The 22,819-nt window shown below is 38.4% G+C and overlaps 1 protein-coding gene across 4 annotated transcripts in view; it reads right to left on the reverse strand.

Moving 5' to 3' along the window:
• Window positions 1-22,819, reverse strand: part of LOC122548892 (solute carrier family 45 member 4-like) — a 76,096-nt gene that overhangs the window by 13,196 nt on the left and 40,081 nt on the right. For 3 of the 4 annotated variants that reach the window (XM_043687822.1, XM_043687819.1, XM_043687820.1), the window contains exons 2-5: window positions 21,909-22,438; window positions 9,770-9,958; window positions 3,265-3,444; window positions 520-1,613 (exon numbers count right to left, since the gene is read on the reverse strand). In XM_043687822.1, the coding sequence (XP_043543757.1) occupies window positions 520-1,613; window positions 3,265-3,444; window positions 9,770-9,958; window positions 21,909-22,134 (1,689 nt within the window). In that variant the 5' untranslated portion in view covers window positions 22,135-22,438. Of the gene's footprint in view, window positions 1-519; window positions 1,614-3,264; window positions 3,445-9,769; window positions 9,959-13,654; window positions 13,750-21,908; window positions 22,439-22,819 lie in introns of those variants that run through there. The other variant, XM_043687821.1, reaches the window with a different exon arrangement.

The following is a 22,819-nucleotide window of genomic DNA, read 5'->3' on the forward strand; positions in this document are numbered from 1 at the left end:
AAAAAAGTCTCTGGCTGTCCACTCTGCCTCTCATCTTGTAGACCTCTCTCAAGTCACCCCTCATCCTTCTTCCCTCCAATGAAAAAGCCCTAGCTCCCTCAACCTTATTTCATAAGACATTTCCTCCAGTCCAGGCAACATCCTGGTAAATCTCTATCCTCTCTAAAGCTTCCACATACTTCCTGAACACAATATTCCAAGTATAATCTATGCATTGATATGCATTGTACTACCCAATAATATCCACATTAAACCCATTCTCTAAATGCAAAACACATGGTTCCATTGGACTTCAGTTCCAAACTAGCAGTAAAAGAACCCCAAATTTCCAATTTGAAATTCTAAGAACAGAAATGACACTTGGCCCTGATGAGAGATTGAGATTTTTTTAATATCATTATTCTTCTCCCAAACACTGAATATTCCGTACTTGTTAAGCCAAACAGACTTAGTGATATCTTGCATAGTCAGAATATCAAGCATGAATAGGAAGAAAATGGTTCAATTACATTAACTTACTTTTGGATCGCCTCTATAGATAACCTGTCCCATGAAGTCCGTGTAGAAAACTGCAGCTCCAATCATTGCAAACCAAGTTACAAGGTGGCATACACAAAGCCTTAATAGTTCCTTTGGCATTTTCAGCATGGACAGCCATAGAAGCTTTACAGTAGTCTCAGTCTCTCCTTCCTCACTGTCTGTATCACTGCTTGAATTGGTCACACCACTCTGGTTACGCAATCTCTGTCGCTGCCTTTGTCTCTTCTGTAGATCATACAGATCATTCATACTCCGTGAGGATTTGATGAGGACAATGGCGTTGGCACGACGAAAGCGGTAACGATGAGAACCCATCTTGCCATAGTATGAAAAAGTGTGAGATGGCTGTCGGTAGAACATGTGCCGTCGCCTGCGCATGGAGCTGCTGGTGGTTGATTGCTTCATTCCAATTCTGGACATGTTATGACTAATATTACCATTGATAAGGTCATCAGCACGTCCATTTGCCATTTTGGAATCAGTCTTCAGATCAGACTGAGAAAAATCTTCATGTTCATGTTCCCTGAGCAAAGCAGACACTTGATTGAACCTGGACATCAATTCCTGATTATAACTTTTTGATAAACTTGAAGAAGAGTGACACATACTATCACATTGGTCCTGAAAAATAGAAGGTTCAATGTCCCGCAAAAAGAACAACTCTGGTTCAACTTCTATTGTTGCATCAGGCATGTGCAAAACAGAGTCACTTTGGCTCCGTCCAATATTTACATCTAGGAAGTTGAGATCGACATCTTGCACAGAGGTGGTTTCATGAGGGAAGACTGAAGCAGAGAAACGCCCATCCTCATGGGCCACATCAAGCTGAGAGATAGGTGGGAGACTGTCATTTATTTTGACAGTTGATCGTATCTCAGTTTCGTCATCAATGCGATCTTGTTGCGGGTTATACTGCTCTTCTTCAATGCTGAAAAGATGTAAAGCAACAGATACAGAAAAGATGATGGATGCAAAGAAGAAGAGGACTTGTTGTTGTGATCTGAAGATCCGCCCCAAAGTGGTCTGTGTCCAATCTAAACCACCCAACATGTAGCCAACAGCTCCACCCAGACCTAGGGAGAAATTAAAGATGGACACCAATTAAGAATCTTAAGCAGAAGTCTATAAACAACATGTCTTTTTAAAAAGATTTCACATTCTTAATGAATGCAAATATAGTGAAAATTCTCAAATCCTGTTAAAATCTCTTTGGAAGAGGGTAAAGACATTTGGCTTTAGGGAAAAAAAAAGGAATATGGGGAAAGTGGAACGACATACAAGGTCAGCATGACTATATTAAACTACAGAGCGAGATCAGCAGGCTGTATAGTCTAATCTTGCTCATTACTTTCAGAACCTAAAGATTTTTATAATCCAGCCCAAAAGTACCATATTCAATTTTTTTCAACAAATATCATTTTCATAAATCAACCTTTTCACTGAGAAACAGACAACCGATTCTTTAATTGGCTCAGGCTGTATTTATTCAGACAATGCATTTCAGATTTTTTTCCCCACCATGAGAGAGAGTTGCATTGAAATTCCAAACTCAAATTGGTCTCCAGGTTAATGGCATATGTCAAACAATTTATGTTGCGTCAGTCTATCATACTGCTAGAGTTTTAAATGTTGATGAAATCTCCACCTAAGCTTCCTTCTTGGAGTTCAGGCATCCAATTCCTAGCTCTTCAATTGTCTTTGTGTCTTTTAAAGACAAAGCAAAGGAAGCCCTAACTCCAATAAAGGTAATCAAGTTGTAGAGTGCAGCTAATTAGGAGACAAGTGCACTATATCCTCTGCCACTGGCCATGGATTTCACTATTTCATCCACTAACATTCCTACATTTCTCTTCTATACCATAAGAAAATCCAAACATTTTACTTGAGAAATGGAAATGTGTATTTGAATGACAGGACAATTATGAAGGCCTGACTTGCATTTCTACTTACATTTATATATTGTTCAAATGCTTTTAAAACCTAGAGGTTTGGAATTGGCTGTTGCTGCACAATTTCTTCAAAAGATGAAATGCAAAACAGATGGAAGTGTCAAGTGACATGAAAATACAGGTTGTTCTGTTATAACACACATTGTCTACCTTAATTCGCTACAACGAGATTGATGAATTGGGGACACTGTTCCTACAGTGCAAATTTTTTAGAAGTGTGTGCTGGCTGCCATGAGAACACTGCACCAACACTAAGCGCTGTTTCTAAAGTGTGATTTCTCTATAATGCAGGGTTGCACAGGAACTCAAACATTGCTTTTATAAAATAAACTAAGTGGTTTCACATGAGGTCTGAGGCTCAAATCAGTTTCACCCAAAGACAGGTAAACTTGGACCCTGGTGTGTACAAATTGGCTCCTGTTTCTTGCTTTACAATCAAGTCAACATCAGACACACTGAGGCAATATATAATTAAATATTGAAATTGATTCTTACATTAAATATGATTATTTTGAGTATACTTTTAATACAAAACTCCTTTAGAAAATCCTTCTCATACATATTCAACTGAAGCAAATTATCAGGTGGCCTTCAAAACTTGCAATTGAACAAAAGGAACATGAAAATTCTCCACTCAAGGGTGATTTGTACTTAATTATACACGTTACTTTTGCATCCATGTGAATCAATTACACTGTTCAGATCAAAATTAAGACAAGTTATTCTCTTTGCTTTTTAAGAGATAAACTTGAAAAGAAAAAGACTAAGTGCAAACCTGCAGAAAAGGCATGGATATTGAGTGCCAGATCTTGCTCTTCAGTGTCTGCCACATCCAGCAAATAAGCTCGGATTGGTCCCTCTGTTGCATCTGCGCAAAAGTCCAATATTACTACACCTAGAACAGTCAGGACTATACCAATTGGCTGACGGTCAGGGATGTCTCCAATGGCTAGACCTGAGGAGCAGAATTACTAAAAGTAAAACAGGACTGCAAGAAACATGTTTGAATTAAAGTTAGTTCATAATTTTCAGTTTCCAAAATAGAAACGTTTCAATACCACTCTAGATCATTTTAAAACACTTGTTAAAAGTCAAATTTGTTAAAACAGCGAGTGAAATTGTTTCGGTAGAGATAAACATTTAGATAGTCTCAGATTACTGACAAGCAAATAATTTAGTGAAATACCTTTAATGCTCAGTATACTGCTAAACTTTTAAAACTCTCAAGCAGAACATATACTATGAAGAATCAAGTTGTACTTTGATAGTATTTAAAATGAGGCACATCATAAAGATTTTCAAAAATCTATTAAGTTTTATTAGGACTCCTCATTAATTGAAACTAATTTCTAAAACAAAAACCTTACCTTCCAAATATTTAAATGTCCATTAGAATTAGTAGTTTTACAAACAAAAGATGCTTCTGGAGAAGCCAATAGGAAGCAAGTAGAAACAAGACCACTAAACCACACAGGAGCAGTAGTAGGATAATGGTACAGTAGTAATGTCAAACTCGTGATCCACAGCACTCAGGATAATGTGTTGAAGACATGGTGGCATGACAACATGGCAGATAATGAAATCTGAACTCAAAAATCTGGAATGAATAGCTAGTCTAATGGTGACCATACAACCACACAATTGCCATAAAAACTCGTCTGATTCACTAATGTCTTTCAGGGAAGGAAATCTGCATCCTCACCTGATCAGGCCTAACTGGCTCCAAATTCACAGCAATGTGGTTGACTCAACTGTCTAGGGCAAAAAATACTAGCTTAGCTAGCAGCACTCAAAATAAGTCATTCAGCTTGTCAAATCTGCTCTGTCATTTAAGGAGATCATGGTAGATATGGTAGTCCACAATTCCACTTTTCTGCCTTATCCCCATAAAACTATTTAAAAATCCATCCATGTCAGCCTTGAATATAACTCAAGCCTGCCTCGACAGCTTTGCTAAATACTTCCACAGATCCACTACCCTCAGAAGAAATTCCTTATGTTTTATACAGGTTACCTCTTATTTTGAGGTTATGCTCTCTAGTCCTAGACTCTTCCACAAGGGGCAACCAACATTTCAGCATCTACTGTCCAGTCCACTAAGAATCTTGTATGTGTTTCAATGAGGTTGCTCCCTCAATCGTCTGAATACCAACTAGTACAGGTCCAATCTATCCATCAATGTTGACACTGGAGAACTCAAGTTAATCTGAATTAAAAGCACCTGAATTGTTGCTCCTTTACATACTTAAAGTAGAATTTGCTGAATGTTCCTTATTTTTATGTAACAATTTCTGCTTGAAGAATTTATTGGCGAGAGATATTTTTATTAAGACATGTCTAGTATTTCTTTGACCCAAGATTTTGCAATTTAAGTCTTTATATCAATATTGATAGCCTGGATATTCTAAAATCTTGTTTAGGTCTATAAATCTAATGCAGTGTGAACCACTGATTTTTAGAACTAAGCTGACACACTAATTGTAAATGCTATATATACAGTTCAAAAATGAATTTCAGAACCACTCACAGAGACTGATTCTTAACTATCAGGAAAGCAATTCTAAACCACAGAGCAATAAGTGCATATTTCATCTTATTACTGACAAGGACATAAAAAAATGCTTGTCCTAGAGTGTTCTTGCACATTTGAAAAAGTGTTTACTTATTTTAAAAAAGTTGTTTCTTCTGAAGACCATAACAGGAGGTGTTTTAAAGATTCAAATCTGATATGAGCATAGTGTTCCAATAATAAAGGATGTGGACTTGTACTCTTCTGACAACTGCTTGAGAAATCTTTTATTAAAAAGGAAAACAACAGGAAACATTTCCTATGAATTGCTTCCTACCATTTTTCTCCTGTGAAAAGTTGGATTTATGGAATGCCTGAAGCATGTGAATGAATCAAATTGAAATGACCAACTAGACAATTTTTTTAAATGCACTGTTTTTTGATAACCACAATTCATTGTATGACCTAGGCAAACTTGTTCCTATGTGAGAAATTAGCAGGTTACTGATAAATTAAGTACTTCAACTCATTTCTTCTCTGAAGAAAGAGTGTTTTGGGTTGCTCCATTAGTCTATGGGAGTAGAGGCTTGGGACTTTCTGCAAAGCAGAGTAGCCAGCAATACAATTCCTTATTTTGCACTGGAAACTTTTGGATTAAGCTCCAATTTGAAGGTAAAACGGGACTCAAATGAAAAGATTTATTGTGGATCTGAGTAAGGTTCTAAAACAGGGATTGTGCTACTATACAAGAACCTGCATCGGGAAAAGATAGTACCTCCCTTATATGTGAGGGAATGGTGAGGGTATCAAAAAAGTGTGCATCTTTACCCAATTAAAAATCATATCAAAATCCATGGTCAAAGTTAGCTGACTTGAAACCATTCGCAGCAAATGCCTGTGTAAACTGAACTGATTGTGTTCAGATTACCAGAGTACTATTTCTCTCAACCTTTGGCCCATGGATCACATACAAGAACATTCCAGACGGCCTGAAGTCTGCTTTAATGATGTATGAATTTAGAACTCATTCAAAAGAGACAGTGCAAAAAAAAAACAAGTGAGCTTGAAAAATGAGTGGGAGGTAAAGAGAAAAAATGGTGAGATTGAAAAAGGACACTAGGGCTGACATGTGGTCAGGATGTACGAATAAGTTATTTGGGGATTCCAGGGACATGGAGTTTGAACTCTGTGCTTTGTGCACATGGCAGAAAGGGAATCGCTGCTGAGAATTCATTTAGAAATGAAGTTGCGTTTTAACAAAATGCATTTAAATCTTTCCAGAGAAAAATAAAATCAGCCAATTTCATTGCAATGCAAAGTTTTTGCTGGTCCTCAAAAATACCCTGCAACTTTTTTTTGTGGCACAGCAATGGATTTCAAAATCCATTCATCAGCAAATTGATTGATGTACTCATTTGCACAGTTTACAAGGATCATTGCTGGTGGAGTAATATTACTGACAACCAGTGACAAGCTTAAGAGTTCTGACTGCCAAAGTAAAATCTTCATCCAGCTCAATGAAAGCTCGATTGAGAAGATGACAAAGGAAGAGTTTCAAAGACTCCCTGAAGACTTACATCAACAACGCAACATAGATGTCAATGCTTGGGAGACCCTCATTCATTAGGAACGGACTTCGAGGCAGTTCCTGTATGAAGAGGACAAATTTCTTAGAGAACACCTAGTGGCAAGAGAAAGTATGGAAAAGGAACTTCAGTGATCTTAAGGTCCAGTTCCACCTCCTGGAAACACGTGCCAAATGAATGGTCAGAGATGTACCTTTAGGATTGCAAGCAAGGACCCATACGACTTACAGCCAGAGATAATTTCCTCAGTGGGCAATCACATCTGCTAGTGAGTGTCACTTCAGAGTGCTGATGGAAACTTGAGTGCAGGCCAAACCCCAAGAACTATTTTCTTGAAGTTAAGGGGACAATGTAAGATAACGTTAGAGGGGGAGAGTTGAGAAGAGAAACAGCATGAGAGAAAGGGAACAAAGGGATTGGTGAGAGGCAACATGGCAATATGCAATAGAGGGAGAAGAGTAGGGAGGAGGAGGATGAGAGATGGGAAATTATAAAAGCAATGAGAGACAGTGGACCAGGACAGTGAGGGATAGTGGCTGAGAGGAGGAAACAGCAAACTCATTTTTAAACCCACGAGAATCCAAAGTCACTTAAACTCCAATGCTTTAGTTGTAAATCACATTGGGCTGACATTTTATTGTCTGGCTGTTCTAAACCAAAAAAGAAAAAAATTAGCTACATTAGACTTTGCTGCTGGGTACTAAGCAATTGCTATTATTCATTTAAATTATCAATTCATTACTTCTGAATATTTTTGTAGTTCACATTTACTGCCATTTTTCTGAAGCCTTAAAATGATTTAATTTAACTGAAGTTGAAGTATGGGAAGATGTACAACCTGTGAAAATTTTTATTCACATTTATGACAAAGCATCAAAGTATTACCAAATAGTTATGACAACCCTTCAGAATAATTCACTGCTTTCAGAAAAGATACTTGCAATTTTTATAGAAACCACAGGCTGTTTGGCTCAACCAGTCTGTGAGCAATTATACTTCACACAAGTCCCTTCCCATTCCACCCACATCATTGAAGACTTGCAGCAAATTTTTCTATATCCCTTTTCTATCATTTAGATTCATTTCGAAGGCAGCCAAACCATTTATTTTAACTATTTCCTGTAGTGAGTTCTACATTCTATGTGCAAGTAAAGACATTTTTCATTTCTAGTTGGTTTTAATACCAACTGCCTTCTATTTGCAGTTCCCATCCAATATTAGAAACTTGCCCATGGTGCAAAATTATGCAGCTCAAATCAGGACAAATCCAATCCAGCCAATCAAGTTTCATTAACAATGCTGTCATTAGTAGTTGTACAGCAGTAACTTGCCCAGTGACGTTCAATTTTGGTACTGCTAGACACTGTTTATGACCTCATTACAAAGTTAATCCAAACATGAATGGAAAAAAGGAATCTGAATGACCGAGGCAATGAAAGACTGCCTTGACATCAAGGTAGTATCTGACTAAGTACAAAATAGAGGAGTCCTGTGAAAATTGAAGCCAGTGGGATTAAGGGTAAAACTTCTCCATTGGGTGAAGTCAAAGGAGGATGGCCAATATTTCAACTCTAGGCCATCACTGCAGGATATTTTCCATTAATCTGTTCAGAGATATTCTGGAGCAGGCGAGACTTGAACCCAGGCTACCTGGTTATCACTGCAACAAAGCTAGGCCCAACTATCTTCAGTTGCTTCAAATGACCTTCAATACTTCATAAGGTCAGAATGGGGCCCTCTTGCAACACAGTGTAGAGTCCTTACCCTTGGACCAGGAGTCCCATGTACAAGGCCCACCTGTGCAAGAGGTGTGTTAACATGAGCAGGTTGATTAGAAAAAGTTTTTTTTTTAAAAAGGTCAGAATGAAGGACCTTCTTGTGGCTTAAGTGGTGGTGTTCATACCTTAGATTGAGGGGCCTGGCATCAAGTCCCACCTGCTCCAGTATAACATCTGAACAGGATGATCAGAAAAATAGGTTAAATAAAAAATATTAAATCTTGACCTTAAGAATTTTGAGTCTGTGGCAGTGTTGGTCCTTAACTTTAGGATCTGAAAGATCCAGGTTAAAGTCCCACCATTTCAGAAGTATGACAGAACATCACTGAACAGGTAGATTAAAAATATCACAAATTCAGATTTTATGGCTCTTGTGGCACAGTAGTGTCCCTGCCTCTGAGCTAGTAGGTTAGAGTTCCAGTCTCACCTGCTGCAGCAGTAATGTCCTTGAACAGGTTGATCTGGAAAATCTCTCAACAAATTGCTCTACTCGTTTAAACTATAAAGCAGTGGAAAGATGCAGTTTAAGCATCTAGCTTAATATTTCCTAATTAGTCACAGTAAAGTGGAACATCACAAATACCCATAAAGGTCAGAATTTAGGGCTTGAGGCAGTGATAGTGTCCTTTCCTCTGGGTCTGGAGGTCCAGGTTTAATTCCCACCTGCACCACTGGTATTTTATAACATCTGATCATGTTGATTAGAAGACATTTCATCACTTGTTTTGATTGCTTCAGGGGTTCATGACAGCCAATAGTACCCTCTCTCTAGATCATGAGGTCCTGGTTCAAGTCTAACTTGTTCCAGAGGTATGTCCAAATAAGTCTGACCAAGTTGATTAAACATTACTTGATTCCTTGCTCAAGATTCTGAAGTGGATCTGGAACCCACCATAGACTGTCAGAAGTGAAACCAAAATCAACTCACTGAAGCTTGGTATTTGAAAATAACGAAGATCAGAATTGTTGTTGAAATTTGCCCACATTAGGTGCACTAAGTAAAAATATTGTCAGAATTAGGGCCTTGTGGCAGTACCCCAGGAGGCCCAGATTCAAGTCCCAACTGCTCCAGAGTTGCATCATAATATCTCTGAACAGGTTGATTAGAAAAACACAAGATCAGAATTAGGGATATTTGTTGCTGATTGCATCGAGTTCAGTGATGTAAATACTCAATGTCCCTTTCATTAATTTGAAATGTCATTCCTCCACCACGGATGGTGGTAGCAATATGCACTATAACAATTCACCAAGGTTCCTTCAGCAGCATCACCCCGACCTGCAACCTCTACCAGCAAAGGCAAGGGCTGCAGACACATGGGAAAACCAATGATAAGTTCCTCTCCAAGCCTCAGGCCAAGCTGTGAAACAAAAATGTTTCAACTAAATGCAAAATTCCATTTTTACCTAGGACAGATCCATTTAAGAATAGGGCAACGCCAAAGAGAACTCCAATACAAAGAGCCAGAATGAAAGGTCGCCGACGGCCCCAGGTCAAGGTGCAGCGGTCACTTGCAGAACCAATCAGAGGAGTGAAGATCAACCCCAGGATTGGGCTAAGGAACCAGGTGAGACTGTAGTATTGTTCTGGAAGACCTGCAAGAATAAATGGGAATCTTCAGAAGACAGTTTGTAAGTGCAGGTTTTCATTTTCTTCCAACACATCTGATTCTCTCAGCGTGCACCCCCACATTCAATTTACAATTATTACCTTCCACTCACCATCCCAAATCTGTTGTCACATAACCTTCCCTCATTTTCCATTCAGACACATCACTACTTTATTTCCCAGTTCTATAGAATAAAATTCCTAAGAAGAATGTAATTAGTAGCATAAACATTTACCAAATCATAGTCAATATGGATTCAAAATAAATATTTTATCTAATCAATTGCTGATTGACTTCTTTGAAAACAAAATCACAACAGTGGAAAAGTGCAATAAAATGTCAAATTGCACAAAGGATATTTGTAAGATAAAAGGGTTATCCCACAGATGCTGCCAGACCTGCTGAGTTTTTCCAGCAATTTGATCTTATTCAGATTAAACTTAGGAATTGTCAAGGAACCGAAATGAAGGAATGAAAGTATTAGTGTTGCTGTGCAAGATTACTTATTCATAGGTTTATGGATGCTTATAGCACTTATTTCTTCCTTTCCACCATCCTCAAGTTAAATTTGCACAACTCAGGCTTGTAAAAACAAAGTACATTCAAGCTATTAAAGCTGCAGTTTAAACTAAATCGCTCTTTTGAAAATCCTCTATGGTAATTGTGTACAATAATTGATGGAAACCGAGCATTCAAAATGATCACACAAAATTAAAGGGCAAGTCTAATCCTGTACTACAACGGGAAAGCAGTGGGATTTAGTTGAAATAGCCTTTCTCACAAAACTATACACAGGATAAAATGACGGTATTGAGCATCAAGTCATCGACTGAAAACAATAATGTCTGCATAAATTCCATACTGCAGGAAAACACTCATTGTGTTGCTCCAGCTCAGAATGACTGGATCTCAAATGGTTTGACAGCCTCATTACAAAAGTCAACCCGGCTATCCATGCTCAATTTGGTTAGAAATTATGCAATTTCCTTTGGCCACAAGAAAACTTGCTTTCCTGTTGGCTCCTAGACTAATGGCAAGTGGATAGTTCACTACTTCTAGTTATCAATGCAATTAATAATTTGAATAGGAAACAGATGGATTCATCTGTTAGGTGTGATATACAATATAGTATAAAACAAACAGTATTAATTGAAAACAATTTTCTACAAACTTCATCTGTTTATTCAAAATAATGAATTTTCTCTCCCTTTCCCATTCATTTACTGTTTGCAGAGATTACATCTTCATTTTTCAAAATTGAGCAACTGTTCAAAGATTGCCTAGCATGTGTGACTGAAGGAGCCACATTTACTCAAGTGACGACACAGGACATACGCCAATGACCTGCTGACAAGACAGACAATCAGTTGTTAAAAACTGATCAAATAAACACTCCAGAGACTGAGCAACAAAACAGGAAGCTCTGGAACAGCATGAAGACAGGAGAGATTAAATGTTAACTAGCATTAAAGTTAAGCAGGTAATAGGGAAGGTACAGAATGTTGGCCTTTATTTCAAAGAGAAAAAGTAGGAAGTTTCGCTAAAGCTATATAAGGTAGAATACTGTGGACCTTTTTGGAAAGATATGCCGGCAATGGAGGCAGAGGATATGCATTAGGTTCATTTCAAGTATGTAGGGATTTTCTTATGAGAGGTAAAGTAGGTTGGGTATGTACTCAACAGTTTAGGTGGTGAGGGATCTTATTGAAACATGCAAGATTCCTAGGCTGTACAGGCGTGGAGAAATTGTTTTCTCATGTTGGAGACTCTTGGACCAGAGAACAAAATCTTAAAGTTAAGGCAGTGATGAGGAGCTTTTTTTTCCAAGAAGATGGAGGGGATTTATAGGGCAAGTGCGAGGAGCGAGTTTCAAAATAAAGACTTAAAATTGAGGAATTTCTTCTGACAATCAGCATTTGAAATGTCTCCACTGCTCTCTGGAGAGCAGAGTCATTGGAAAATGAACCTACTGAATGAGGTGGGAGGTGGTCATTCAAGCCCTTCAAGTCTGCTCTATCATTCAATAAATTGATGGTTAATGTGTTTTGAATTCCACATTCACATCAATCTCAACCTTCATCTTTCTTGCCCAAGAATCTACCTCAAAAATATTAACGATCCCGCTTCACTGCCAGGCAGATAACAAAGTTGCTCTACCATAATTCATCAGTTCCCAAAAAGGCAACCACTTTTTAAGAAAACAAAAACAATAGCCTTTGGTTTTGGACTCACTCAAGAGGAAGCATCCCCTGGACGTACACCTTAAACTGAATCCTGAACAAAAGGCTGAGATGGTAGGAGATGGAGGGTTGTTGCTCAGAATGGAGCCCTGTGACAAGCAGTGTGCCACAAAGATCAGTGCTTGGATCCACTGTTGTTTGTAACTTATATAAATGATTTAGAATGATAATATAGTCAGCACAGTTAGTAAGTCTGCAGATACCTACACTAAACCACCAATTTAGGTGTTAATGCAAGAGTACATAAGTGGACCTTGATCAACTGAGCTGAGGAAGGCAGATGGAGTTTCATTCAGATAAATGGGAGGTGCTGCATTTTGGTAAGACAAACCTGGACAGGAGGTACACAGGCAATTGTAGGGTCAGAGGGAGATGTTTGGCATTAGTCTTCATTGGTCAGAGTTGAGATGTCATGTTACAGCTGTACAAGCCATTGGTAAGGCCACACTTGGAGCACTGTATAATTCTGATCATCCTGCTACAGGAAGGATGCTATTAAACTTGAAAGGGTGCACAGAAGATATTACCAAGACTATAATGTTCTAGTTATATAAAGGCTCGGATCTCTAGTGCAGTAGGCGAAGGGGTCGTCTTAGATTTATAAAACAATGAGGAACATAGACAAGATCATTTCTCCAGGATAGGGGAGTCCAAAACTAGAAGGCATTGGTTTAAGGTTAGGGGAGAAAGATTTAAAAGGGACCAGACGGGCAACTATTTTAGAGGGTGGTGTATATACAGGACAAGCGGTCAGGGACAGTGGTTGAGGTGGGTACAATTACAACATTTAAAAGGCGTTTGGACAGATATGAAAAGGAAAGGTTTAGAAATAGATGGGTCAAACAGGTAAGTGGATCTAGCTCAGTTTAGAAAACATGGTTGGCATGGACTAGTTAGGTCGAAGGGTCTGTTTCGGTGTTGTATGACTCTACACAGTCTTGAAACTTTATTGCTGGAACAGCACAGCAGGTCAGGCAGCATCTAGGGAACAGAAGATTCGACGTTTCGGGCACATGCCCTTCTTCCTGAAGAAGGGCATGTGCCCGAAACGTCGAATCTCCTGTTCCCTAGATGCTGCCTGACCTGCTGTGCTGTTCCAGCAATAAAGTTTCAGCTTTGATCTCCAGCGTCTGCAGACCTCACTTTCTCCTCTACACAGTCTTGACAATCAATTCATTTCACTCAACTCTAGTAGTAAACAGCCCAAGCTGTCTGAACTTAAGATAACTTGCTCATTCAAATAGGAAATCAAAATTTGGGATGGGCAACAAAATGCTGTGTTTACCAGCAATACCTATATCCCATGAAAAAGTATAAAAATGCCTCTAAAACAGCCTTCAAATTATTTACTCGTTTCCCAAACCAAGAAAAAACAAAGCATAAAACATTTTAGGTTCAATTCCTTTTTGAATAATGGATAATATTCCATTATTCTTAATTACCTGCTATACACCGACCACATCTGCAATATGCTGTTTGCTCAAAGAATCTCTGCTTGACTGATGAGGTGGAGTCTGAGTTGAGGACGCTGACACATCTAAGAGGAGAAAGAAACACCTGGACACACCCCCTTACATTGAATTACATAAAACTTGGGTCTGTGGTCAAAAATAGATTTGACTGCAAGTGACGCACGTATGAGGACGCAGAATTTAGCTTTGAGGAGCCTCAGCTGGTGCCCTTATCTAATTAGGTACTTGCTGTGTTTGGATGGTCCAGAGCACCATTCAAGTGTTGAAAGAGGAAAAAAAAATAGTAATAAAGGATAGTGCAGTTGAAGCAATAGGTATTATTCCCAGATACAAAAATATTAACGATCCCGCTTCACTGCCAGGCAGCTATGTCCTGACTGTCTGTATCAAAGAGTTTAAAAGAAAGAAGCTGCAGAGGAAATTGAGACATTGGTCACAATTTTCCAGAACTCACTGGACTGTGGGATTGCTCCAGCACATTGGCAGTTTTCCCCCAATGTGTTGCTCCTGTTCAAGCAGGAAACTGTAGACCAGTTAGCCTATAATTTGTCATTGGGAAAATGCTGAGTCTATTAAGGATGAAAGAGGGAGACATTTTTAAAAAAAGTCTCAAAGTCACCATGGCTTTGTGAAAGGGAATCATGAGAAATTATTGGACATAATGAGCAGAGTTGATAAAGGACACCAGTATACGTAATAGATTTGATTTTCATAAGGTATTTGATAAAAGTGCCACATAAAAGGTTTAGCACAAGACAGGAACTCAGTACAGGGAGTAATGCATTAGTACAGACTGAGGATTGGTTAACACAAGATAGAGTCAAGATTAATGGGTCTTTTTCAGGTTGGAAAGATGTAACGAGTGCTCAAGAAACAATCCAAGGGCCTTAATTAGTTTCCATCTACCTTAAATTGACTTGAAGGAAGGGAAGAATATAATATATCCAAAGTTGCTGACAATATGAAAATAGGTGTGAGGTATATTATGATAAGGATCTAAGAAATTTGCAAATGATTATTGATTGGTTAAGTGAGTAGACAAAAATTTGGAAGCTGAAGTTTGATGTAGGAAAGTGAGGCCACACACTGAAGAATGAAAAGGCAGACTATTACTTAAATGGATAGAGACTCCAAAAGTGCACAGTGGAAGTGAAAATAGTTACTTGTACCTACACAGTAACTAAGGCAAGTTGAATTTGGAGACAGTTCAAGGAGATTCAACATATTGATTCCTGAGATGATAGAGTTGACAGCAAGAACATGGTTGGCTTTCATGTATTAGAATTTAGAATGAAGGTGGAAAGGGTTTCCTTCTTTCAGAGGATTGCAAGTGCTTGGAATGTCCTACCCCAGAGAACGAGGAGGCTAGATCATGAAGTACTTGAAGAGGTGGTAGACAGTTTTGAAATAAGGGAGTTTAGCTACCATACTCTTCACTCCCTTTATTGATAGAAATTGTTGAAAGCTAAAGTACCAGCATAAACCCTGGAGGACTCCACTCAGCCAGAAGGGGTAAGGTGATAAGACCGAGGTTGTACCAATGACAGATAGAACAAGGAATAAGTCTCGCATCAAGAGTTCAAAGAGCAAAGAAATAAATTAAGCAGGAACTCGGGTTGAAATTGAAGATTACTCCCAATGCCATAAATAAGCATGCAAGTCAAAAGGAAAATACATACGAATGCGGGTCAAGAGTTGGTGCAGGAGGAAAGGTTTTAGATTCCTGAATCACTGATCATTTCTGGGGAAGGTCAGATCTCTAAGCAGGATAGTCTATACCTGAACCAGAATGGGACAAACATTCTTATATGAAAGTTTGCTAGGGTTGTTGGGAGGAATTTAAACTGGCAGGGATTAGAGTGCATTAGCTCAATACAGCATAACTTAGAAAAGGAACAAGGCAGAGCACATTCAGCCATGTTGTCTCTTAATGGAATAAGGTAACACTAAATGGTAGCCACTTCAATGCCAGGAGTATGAGAGGTAAAGAGATGAATTAAGGTCATGGATTGATACATGGAACTATTTTGCAGCTATGTTCTCCACTAAGATGTGACATTTTAGGAGTGCATTTTAGACCCCAAAGAGGGACAGCCCATAGTCAATTCACTAAGGCTGTAAAAAGTAAGGTTACAGGGTCAACATGGTCCCCTAAGCAGTAAAAGGCCCAGAGAACCCTGGCTGCCGCGGAATATTAAGCACTGGACAAAAAGGAAGGGAGATATGCATCAGATACAAAGGAAGCAAAAATGTAGGCCCTAGAAGAGTATAGAAAGCACTGGGAAAATTCAAGCAAGCAACTAGGAAAGCAAAGAAGTCATTAAAAAAGACTTTGGCAGGCAAAATTAGGGAGAACCTCAAGATAATCTACAAGTTCATCAAGGGAACAGAATAACCAAGGAAAGTGTAAGGCCTATTAGGGAACGAAGGGGAAATTTGAGGGGGAGACTCAAGGATAGTGTTAAATGAATACTTCACATCTCCTTTTCTCAAGACGATGCAAGTTCAGAATTTGAGAAATTGTGTTATGAAATTCTTGAACCAGATTAATAAGTCAGGAGGTATTGGAAGTTTTGACATTCAAAATTGGCGAAATCGCCAGGTATCTGTGGTAGAGGAGTGAAGGAATTACAGGACCCTGACCCAAATTTTTAAATAATCTCAGGCCATAGGGAAAATGCCAGAGGACTGGAGGACAGTTAATTTGGTTTCATTTTACAATTATGGTACAGACACACCAGGAAACTATAGCCCAGCGATTCTAACATAATTGGTAGGAAAACTATTGGAGAAAATAGTGAAGAAAATTAATCTCCATTTAAGGAAGCAAGGTTTGATCAGAGATAGTTAGTGGGGCATTGTCAGAGAGATAATCCCTAACAAATCTGATGAAGTTTTGTGATGTGTCGACCAAGTCAGAGTCAGAATCATAGAGATGTACAGCATGGAAACAGACCCTTCGGTCCAACCCGTCCATGCCGACCAGATATCCCAACCCAATCTAGTCCCACCTGCCAGCACGTGGCCAATATCCCTCCAAACCCTTCCTATTCATATCCCCATCCAAATGCCTCTTAAATGTTGCAATTGTACCAGCCTCCACCAGATCCGCTGGCAGCTCATTCCATACACGTACCTCTGCATGAAAAGGTTGCCCCTTGGGTCTCTTTTATATCTTTACCCCCTCTCACCCTAAACCTATGCCCTCTACTTCTGGACTCCCCGATCCCAGGGAAAAGACTTTGCCTATTTATCCTATCCATACCCCTCATGATTTTGTAAACCTCTATAAAGGTCACCCCTCAGCCTCTGACACTCCAGGGAAAACAGCCCCAGCCTGTTCAGCCTCTCCCTATAGCTCAAATCCTCCAACCCTGGCAACATCCTTGTCAATCTTTTCTGAACCGATTGATGCAATTTATACTGATTTCAGCAATGCCTTTAGCAAGGTCCCACAAGGGAAACTGATAAAGTTGCTCATAGCAATTGGGTGCAAAATTGGTTTTGCAGACATCATGTAGTAGCAGAAGGCTGTTTGCATTATCATTGCCAGATGTGCAGTGGTATACTATAGGGATCGTGCTTGCACCTTATTGTTTGCAATATTCACATGATATACAGAATGCATTTTTGGCTGGGCTTGGAGAGGATAAGAATCACAATTCCTGGAGCGTGGAGGCCATTTAGTCCATCAAGTCCACACCAACCTTCTGACCCCCCCCCCCCCCTTTTGAGCACCTTAGCTCCTCATACCATTAAGGTAAACAGTATTGCTTCCATTGATTTCAAACCTGTAAAGTCTAACAAAATGCTCATTTCCTTGAAGCAACCCAGCTGCTCCAACCTAGCTTTGAAGCTAAAACTCCCTCATCCTTGGAACAATTCTGGTAAATCATTTTTGGCCTCTCAAGGACTTTTTAAAAAAAAAATCAATATGACCAGATTAGGATGCAATACTCTAGTTACAGACTAAGCAGGGCTACAACACCATATTTGCTTTGGTATTTAATTTTGGTGCTCTTATTTGAAGCATAAGATCCTACATGCATTTTTCAAAACAGTCTCAATGTCCTCAAAAGGCCAATGCATTTGAATCCCCAGGGATGAGAATTTCTCTCAAAACAGTGAGAATATTGATGAACAAATGACTTCCAAAAGGAAATTGAACAAGCAACTGAGTGAAATAAATATGTAGAGCTACAGCCTGGGAAGGTCCCTCAGCCTTGAAGTCTGAATCATCGTTAATGGGTTTTGCATGTATATTACTCAATTTAAACAGTGGAAAAAAACCATAGGTAATTTGACAGAGTAACAAGTTTAGTTGTGTGCAAGAGCACTTGATAGGAGAAAAAAGGCCTGAGAAGGGAAATAGAACTGAAGTGTTATACAGAAAGCCAACAAGGGTTCAATGGGCAGAATGGCTGTAAATAATACTATAACATCAATTATTTGAGTTTTAGTTAATGCCACAATCAATACCTTATAGCTGCTGTAAAATGTCAACACCTTGACTCTAATAGCTGTATTCAAATATGCAGGAGCATTTTTGTACAAATGTTCAGTACAAGTTAGGTAATGGTGCCATAAAAGAACCAGACTATGGGAAAGACATTCCCAGGATATGTGCACTGCTGGCTCAAACAGCATTTCTTGCTCATCCCAACTGCCCTCAAGTTGGTAGGGGTGAGCTTCCTTCTTAAATTGTATAGCACATGGCGTAGATGCAGAAATATGAAAAGGAGTTCAAGGATTGTGATTCAGAAACAATGAGGTGGTGATATGGCTCTTAAGTCAGGTTGGGGTGGGGGGGCTTGGAAGATAACAGTTGGTGATGTTCCATGTGTTTGCTGCCCTTATCCTTCCAGATGGATAAATATCAAATGGATAGGAGTGGTTTCATTCTGATATTTTGGAAAGAGTACAAAGTGTTAACTCATCAGTAAATTAATGAGACAGAAATTTCCTCTGCATTCCCTCATTAAACCTCAATAGATATCAGACAAGAGGTAAAGCAAGCTTTCCAGTATGGTTTCCATTCTTATCTGTTGAAATGTGACACGTCAGGATAATCTCACATCCAGAAACATATCAGGACATTAGTTATATTGAATGATACCAGGAACTGGATCCAATACTTTCCTAGGACAAGGCATATTTTCACATCTCAGCTGAAAAATCAAACAAATTCAGCTATGTTTTGTAAGTCTACATACACCCATCACATTTTGAAATGAGGAAGTTCTGGAAAAGTTTGTTTACTGCAGCATATGCTGTTTTGGAACATTTTGCTTAAAATCAGTCTAACAATGGACCAAGCCATAAATAAATATAAAGATGTTGATTATCTGATAACAGGAGAAAGCTGATTTATTAATAGAAAAAAATGCAAGCAAAACTTTTTGGCAACACTGATCTTCCAAATGTTGTCCAAAAAGGTTGCCCAGAACCAAAATGGATCATTTTTTGACTTTATTTATACAAAAAAGAACTGGGGACACTGATCATGACTGAGTACTGTCATATCCTTTATGGGCTAAACAAGGTTAGATAGCTAACACAAAAGTCAAAAAAATGAGAATGTCAAAGACAGCAAAAGTAAGCAGGTAATTAGAAACTAATTACAAATGAATTCCACCAAAATCCTTTTTAAAGCTAGTGAACTAATTAGATGGAGCTTGTTTTATCAAAATGTCAAATGCACAATGCTGCTTAACTTTGTGGCATTCTTGGATGTTTAAAGAAACTTCTCACTGATTCTTAAAAGGAGTGGAATATTGCCAAAGTGATAGACTTTTGATTGAAAGTGTTTTATTGTAAACTCATCAGGACAAAAGAATGCTAAATTTCAAATATTTAAGATTACTCAACAAGAATACAGTTACTGTGTTGGTGTGAAGAAATTTATTAGGACATGCATCCGAGTGATTGGCTGATCAAATCAAATAGCACGTCCCTTCAGTTGTTCATAGGAGGCAAAAATATAAAACTCAAACAAAAATTGTCTAAAATAGATTCAAGTTCTTGGGAGCACTTAGTGAATAACCCTGTGTGCACTAATAGCTACATGATCATCCATTTAAGATGATCAATTGACCTTGTAATAAGATTCACCTATGCTTGCTAGAAGAGAAATTTGCATGCAAGATCGCTACTCAATAGAAAAGAATAGGTTCATTCAACAGCTCATGTGAATTTGATCTACCAGCCAACAAGTACTTTCCTCCTTTGGTATAAAGTTGTATGAGCTTGAAATTTAGCATTCTTGCATTTGTCTGGGGTGAATGTAGAAGGAAATCTTTGACAATGTTTTGTTCAGTACTAAAGGAGGATTTTGAATATTAGAGTCACAAAAGGTAGCAACTGTAATTGTTATTTTGGTAAAACAAACCCAGTTGCAACCCTATTCAAGATGAGCTTGGACAAATGTTACTAAAAAATTAGCAAGTACTTACAGCAGCATCTCAGCCTTTTGAGGGCATTTAACAGGGGCTTGATGTTTATACTAATTTTGATCATACTTAGTAATTACTTACCAATTTACTACTCGTTACAATATAATAGGATAAAATAATAAAATCCCTAATATGCACAAAATTATTCAGTGTACTGTCAGGCATTTGTAATTGATAAATACTACACAAGATTCTGGAAGTAGATTAGCATTAACATTTTATCTGTTTATCATTCTAATCTCTAAGTTCTACAAAAGGTGACTGATAGTCATCAGAAACTATATCACATTTGACTAAAATGTATGGAACAAGGGGGAAAATGCACAGTTCTAATTGTCAGGGTACAACTGGATCTTGATCATTGGGACAATGGGCCAAGGTGTGGTAGATAGAGTTTAATTTAGATAAATGTGAGGTGCTGCGCTTTGGAAAGGCAATAAAACTTAATAAAGGTACTAGCTACACAGGACGTTAGTTAGGCCATTAGTTTAGAAGTGTGCTTGCAATTCTGGTCTCTTTCCTAGCAGAAGGATGTAGTGAAACTTGAAATGATGGTGCCAGGGTTGGGGGGTTTGAGCCATAGGGAGATAGCTGGGGCTGTTTTCACTGGAGCAGAGACTGAGGGGTGACCTTATAGAGGTTTATAAAGTCATGAGGAGGATGGACGGGGTAAATAGACAAAGTCTTTGCCCTGGGGTGGGGGAAAAAAAAAGTCCAAAACTAGAGGGCATAGGTTTAGGGTGAGAAGGGAAAAAATTAAAAAGGGACTTAAGGGGCAGCCTTTTAATGCAAACAGCATTGTGTGCAATGAGCTGCAAAAGGAAGTGGTGGGGGTTACTTGTAAAAGGCATCTGAATGGGTATACAAATAGGAAGGGTTTAGGGGATATGGGCCAAGTGCCGGTAAATGGGACTAGATTAGTTTAGGATGACTGGTTGGCATGGATGTGTTGGACTGAAGGGTTTGTTTCCATGCTGAACATCTGACTATTACAACTGGTTAGAATCTCCAAACGCTAACAATCTTTAGTGGAATTTATATCTATACCTATAGAAAAAAGGCACAATAAATAAAAATATCACCTGCAAGTTTTTAAAATTTTGCTTACAAGACAGCCCTTTGGCCAATTGTGTCTGTGCCAGTTAGACATAGATTACAGTAATTAAATTAATCCCGATTTAAGGTGGTGCTGGACTGGGATGTGCAAAGTTAAAAATCACAACACCGGCTTACAGTCAAGAGTGTGGTGCTGGAAAAGCACAGCAGGTCAAGTAGCATCTGAGGAGGAGCAACATTTCGGGAATAAGTGCTTCATCAGGGATCTTCATCAGGTGGAAGAAGGAGGAGCATTCTTAAAGCTCATGCTTCCACATAAACCTGTTGGACTATAACCCAGTGTTGTGATTTTTAAACTAAATTAATCCCATCTTCCATCTTTTGGTGAACATCCCCAAATGCAAGTGAATACCTAAGTGTTGTCTGAATGTTGATCGTTTCTAACTCAATCAGTTCAGGCAGGGAGCAGTAGACCATGCCCCTCCCTTTGATTTTACATATTCATTAATCGATTTATAAAATGTGATATGCTTATTTGTTGTAGTAAAGCTACAGATAATTACTGCATGAATAAAAATCATTCTATTAAACAAAATAGAATTAATGTGAATGTAAATAGGCAGACATGAGTAACTAACTCAATAGGAAAACAGCTTAATCCCAATATTTTGGTCCTTATATCTGATAGGAATTTTGTAGTGTTGCTTAGCACTCACCTATCTGCAACAATACCGGTGTAACCAAGGCAGTTTCCATAGCATAACAGAACTCCCTGCCAAACATCACTGCACCATGCATTACCCATAATTTGACAGGAATGCGATCAATGGACTCCTCACTAACTGTTTCATCACCATTCTCTTTGCCATCCCTTTTCTTTTTCAATTTTGTGGACAATTCTTGTGTTTGCATAGATTCTGTCTCTTCATTCTGTGGAGCCATTGCTGCCACAAAAATGTACTTGTGCTTTTGTTGGGACGAAAAGGTGTCTTCGGTTTTTTTTGTTCAATCGTAGATTCAGCACTTTTCTGCAATTTCCTTTAAATGTATCCAAAAAACCATATACCAAAAGAAAGCTAATTGGTAAAAACTTTGGATTATGGCTTATTTATTGTCTATTAAAAATCCATATTAATTTCCATTCAGTTAATACTAGTTTCATTATAGACGAAATGCTTCCTTTGCAGCATACAGTTGGGAAGGCGACACAAAGGGGTCCTCTGTTGCTCCCCATCGAGTGAATATTCTGAAAGACAAAATGGTAAAAAGAAATAAAACAAAGTACTGAAGAAAGCCAAATAGCTAGTGTTTGGAAGATCTGCACGTTTTTTTAAAATAGAGAAAAACAATACCTGCATGAAAGTCATAAAAAGATATGCTAGAAACTGTAACAGACTTCTAAACAAACTTAAAATTTAACACTAATTCATTGATAGGAGTTATTGTAGGTAAGGTAACAAACATCTGATTGTGCCTTCGAGTAAATCAGACATTTCCTTTAAAGTGTACTGCCTGACCACTGCAAATTTTTACTTTTTAATCATTGTTATATTTCAACACATAGGAACCACTCCTAGACTATCTGGAGATCTCTTCCCAATGACATAGGTTGTAAAGTTTAATTGCA

Source organism: Chiloscyllium plagiosum, chromosome 4 (genome assembly GCF_004010195.1).
Source record: "Chiloscyllium plagiosum isolate BGI_BamShark_2017 chromosome 4, ASM401019v2, whole genome shotgun sequence".
Taxonomy (NCBI): Eukaryota; Metazoa; Chordata; class Chondrichthyes; order Orectolobiformes; family Hemiscylliidae; genus Chiloscyllium; species Chiloscyllium plagiosum.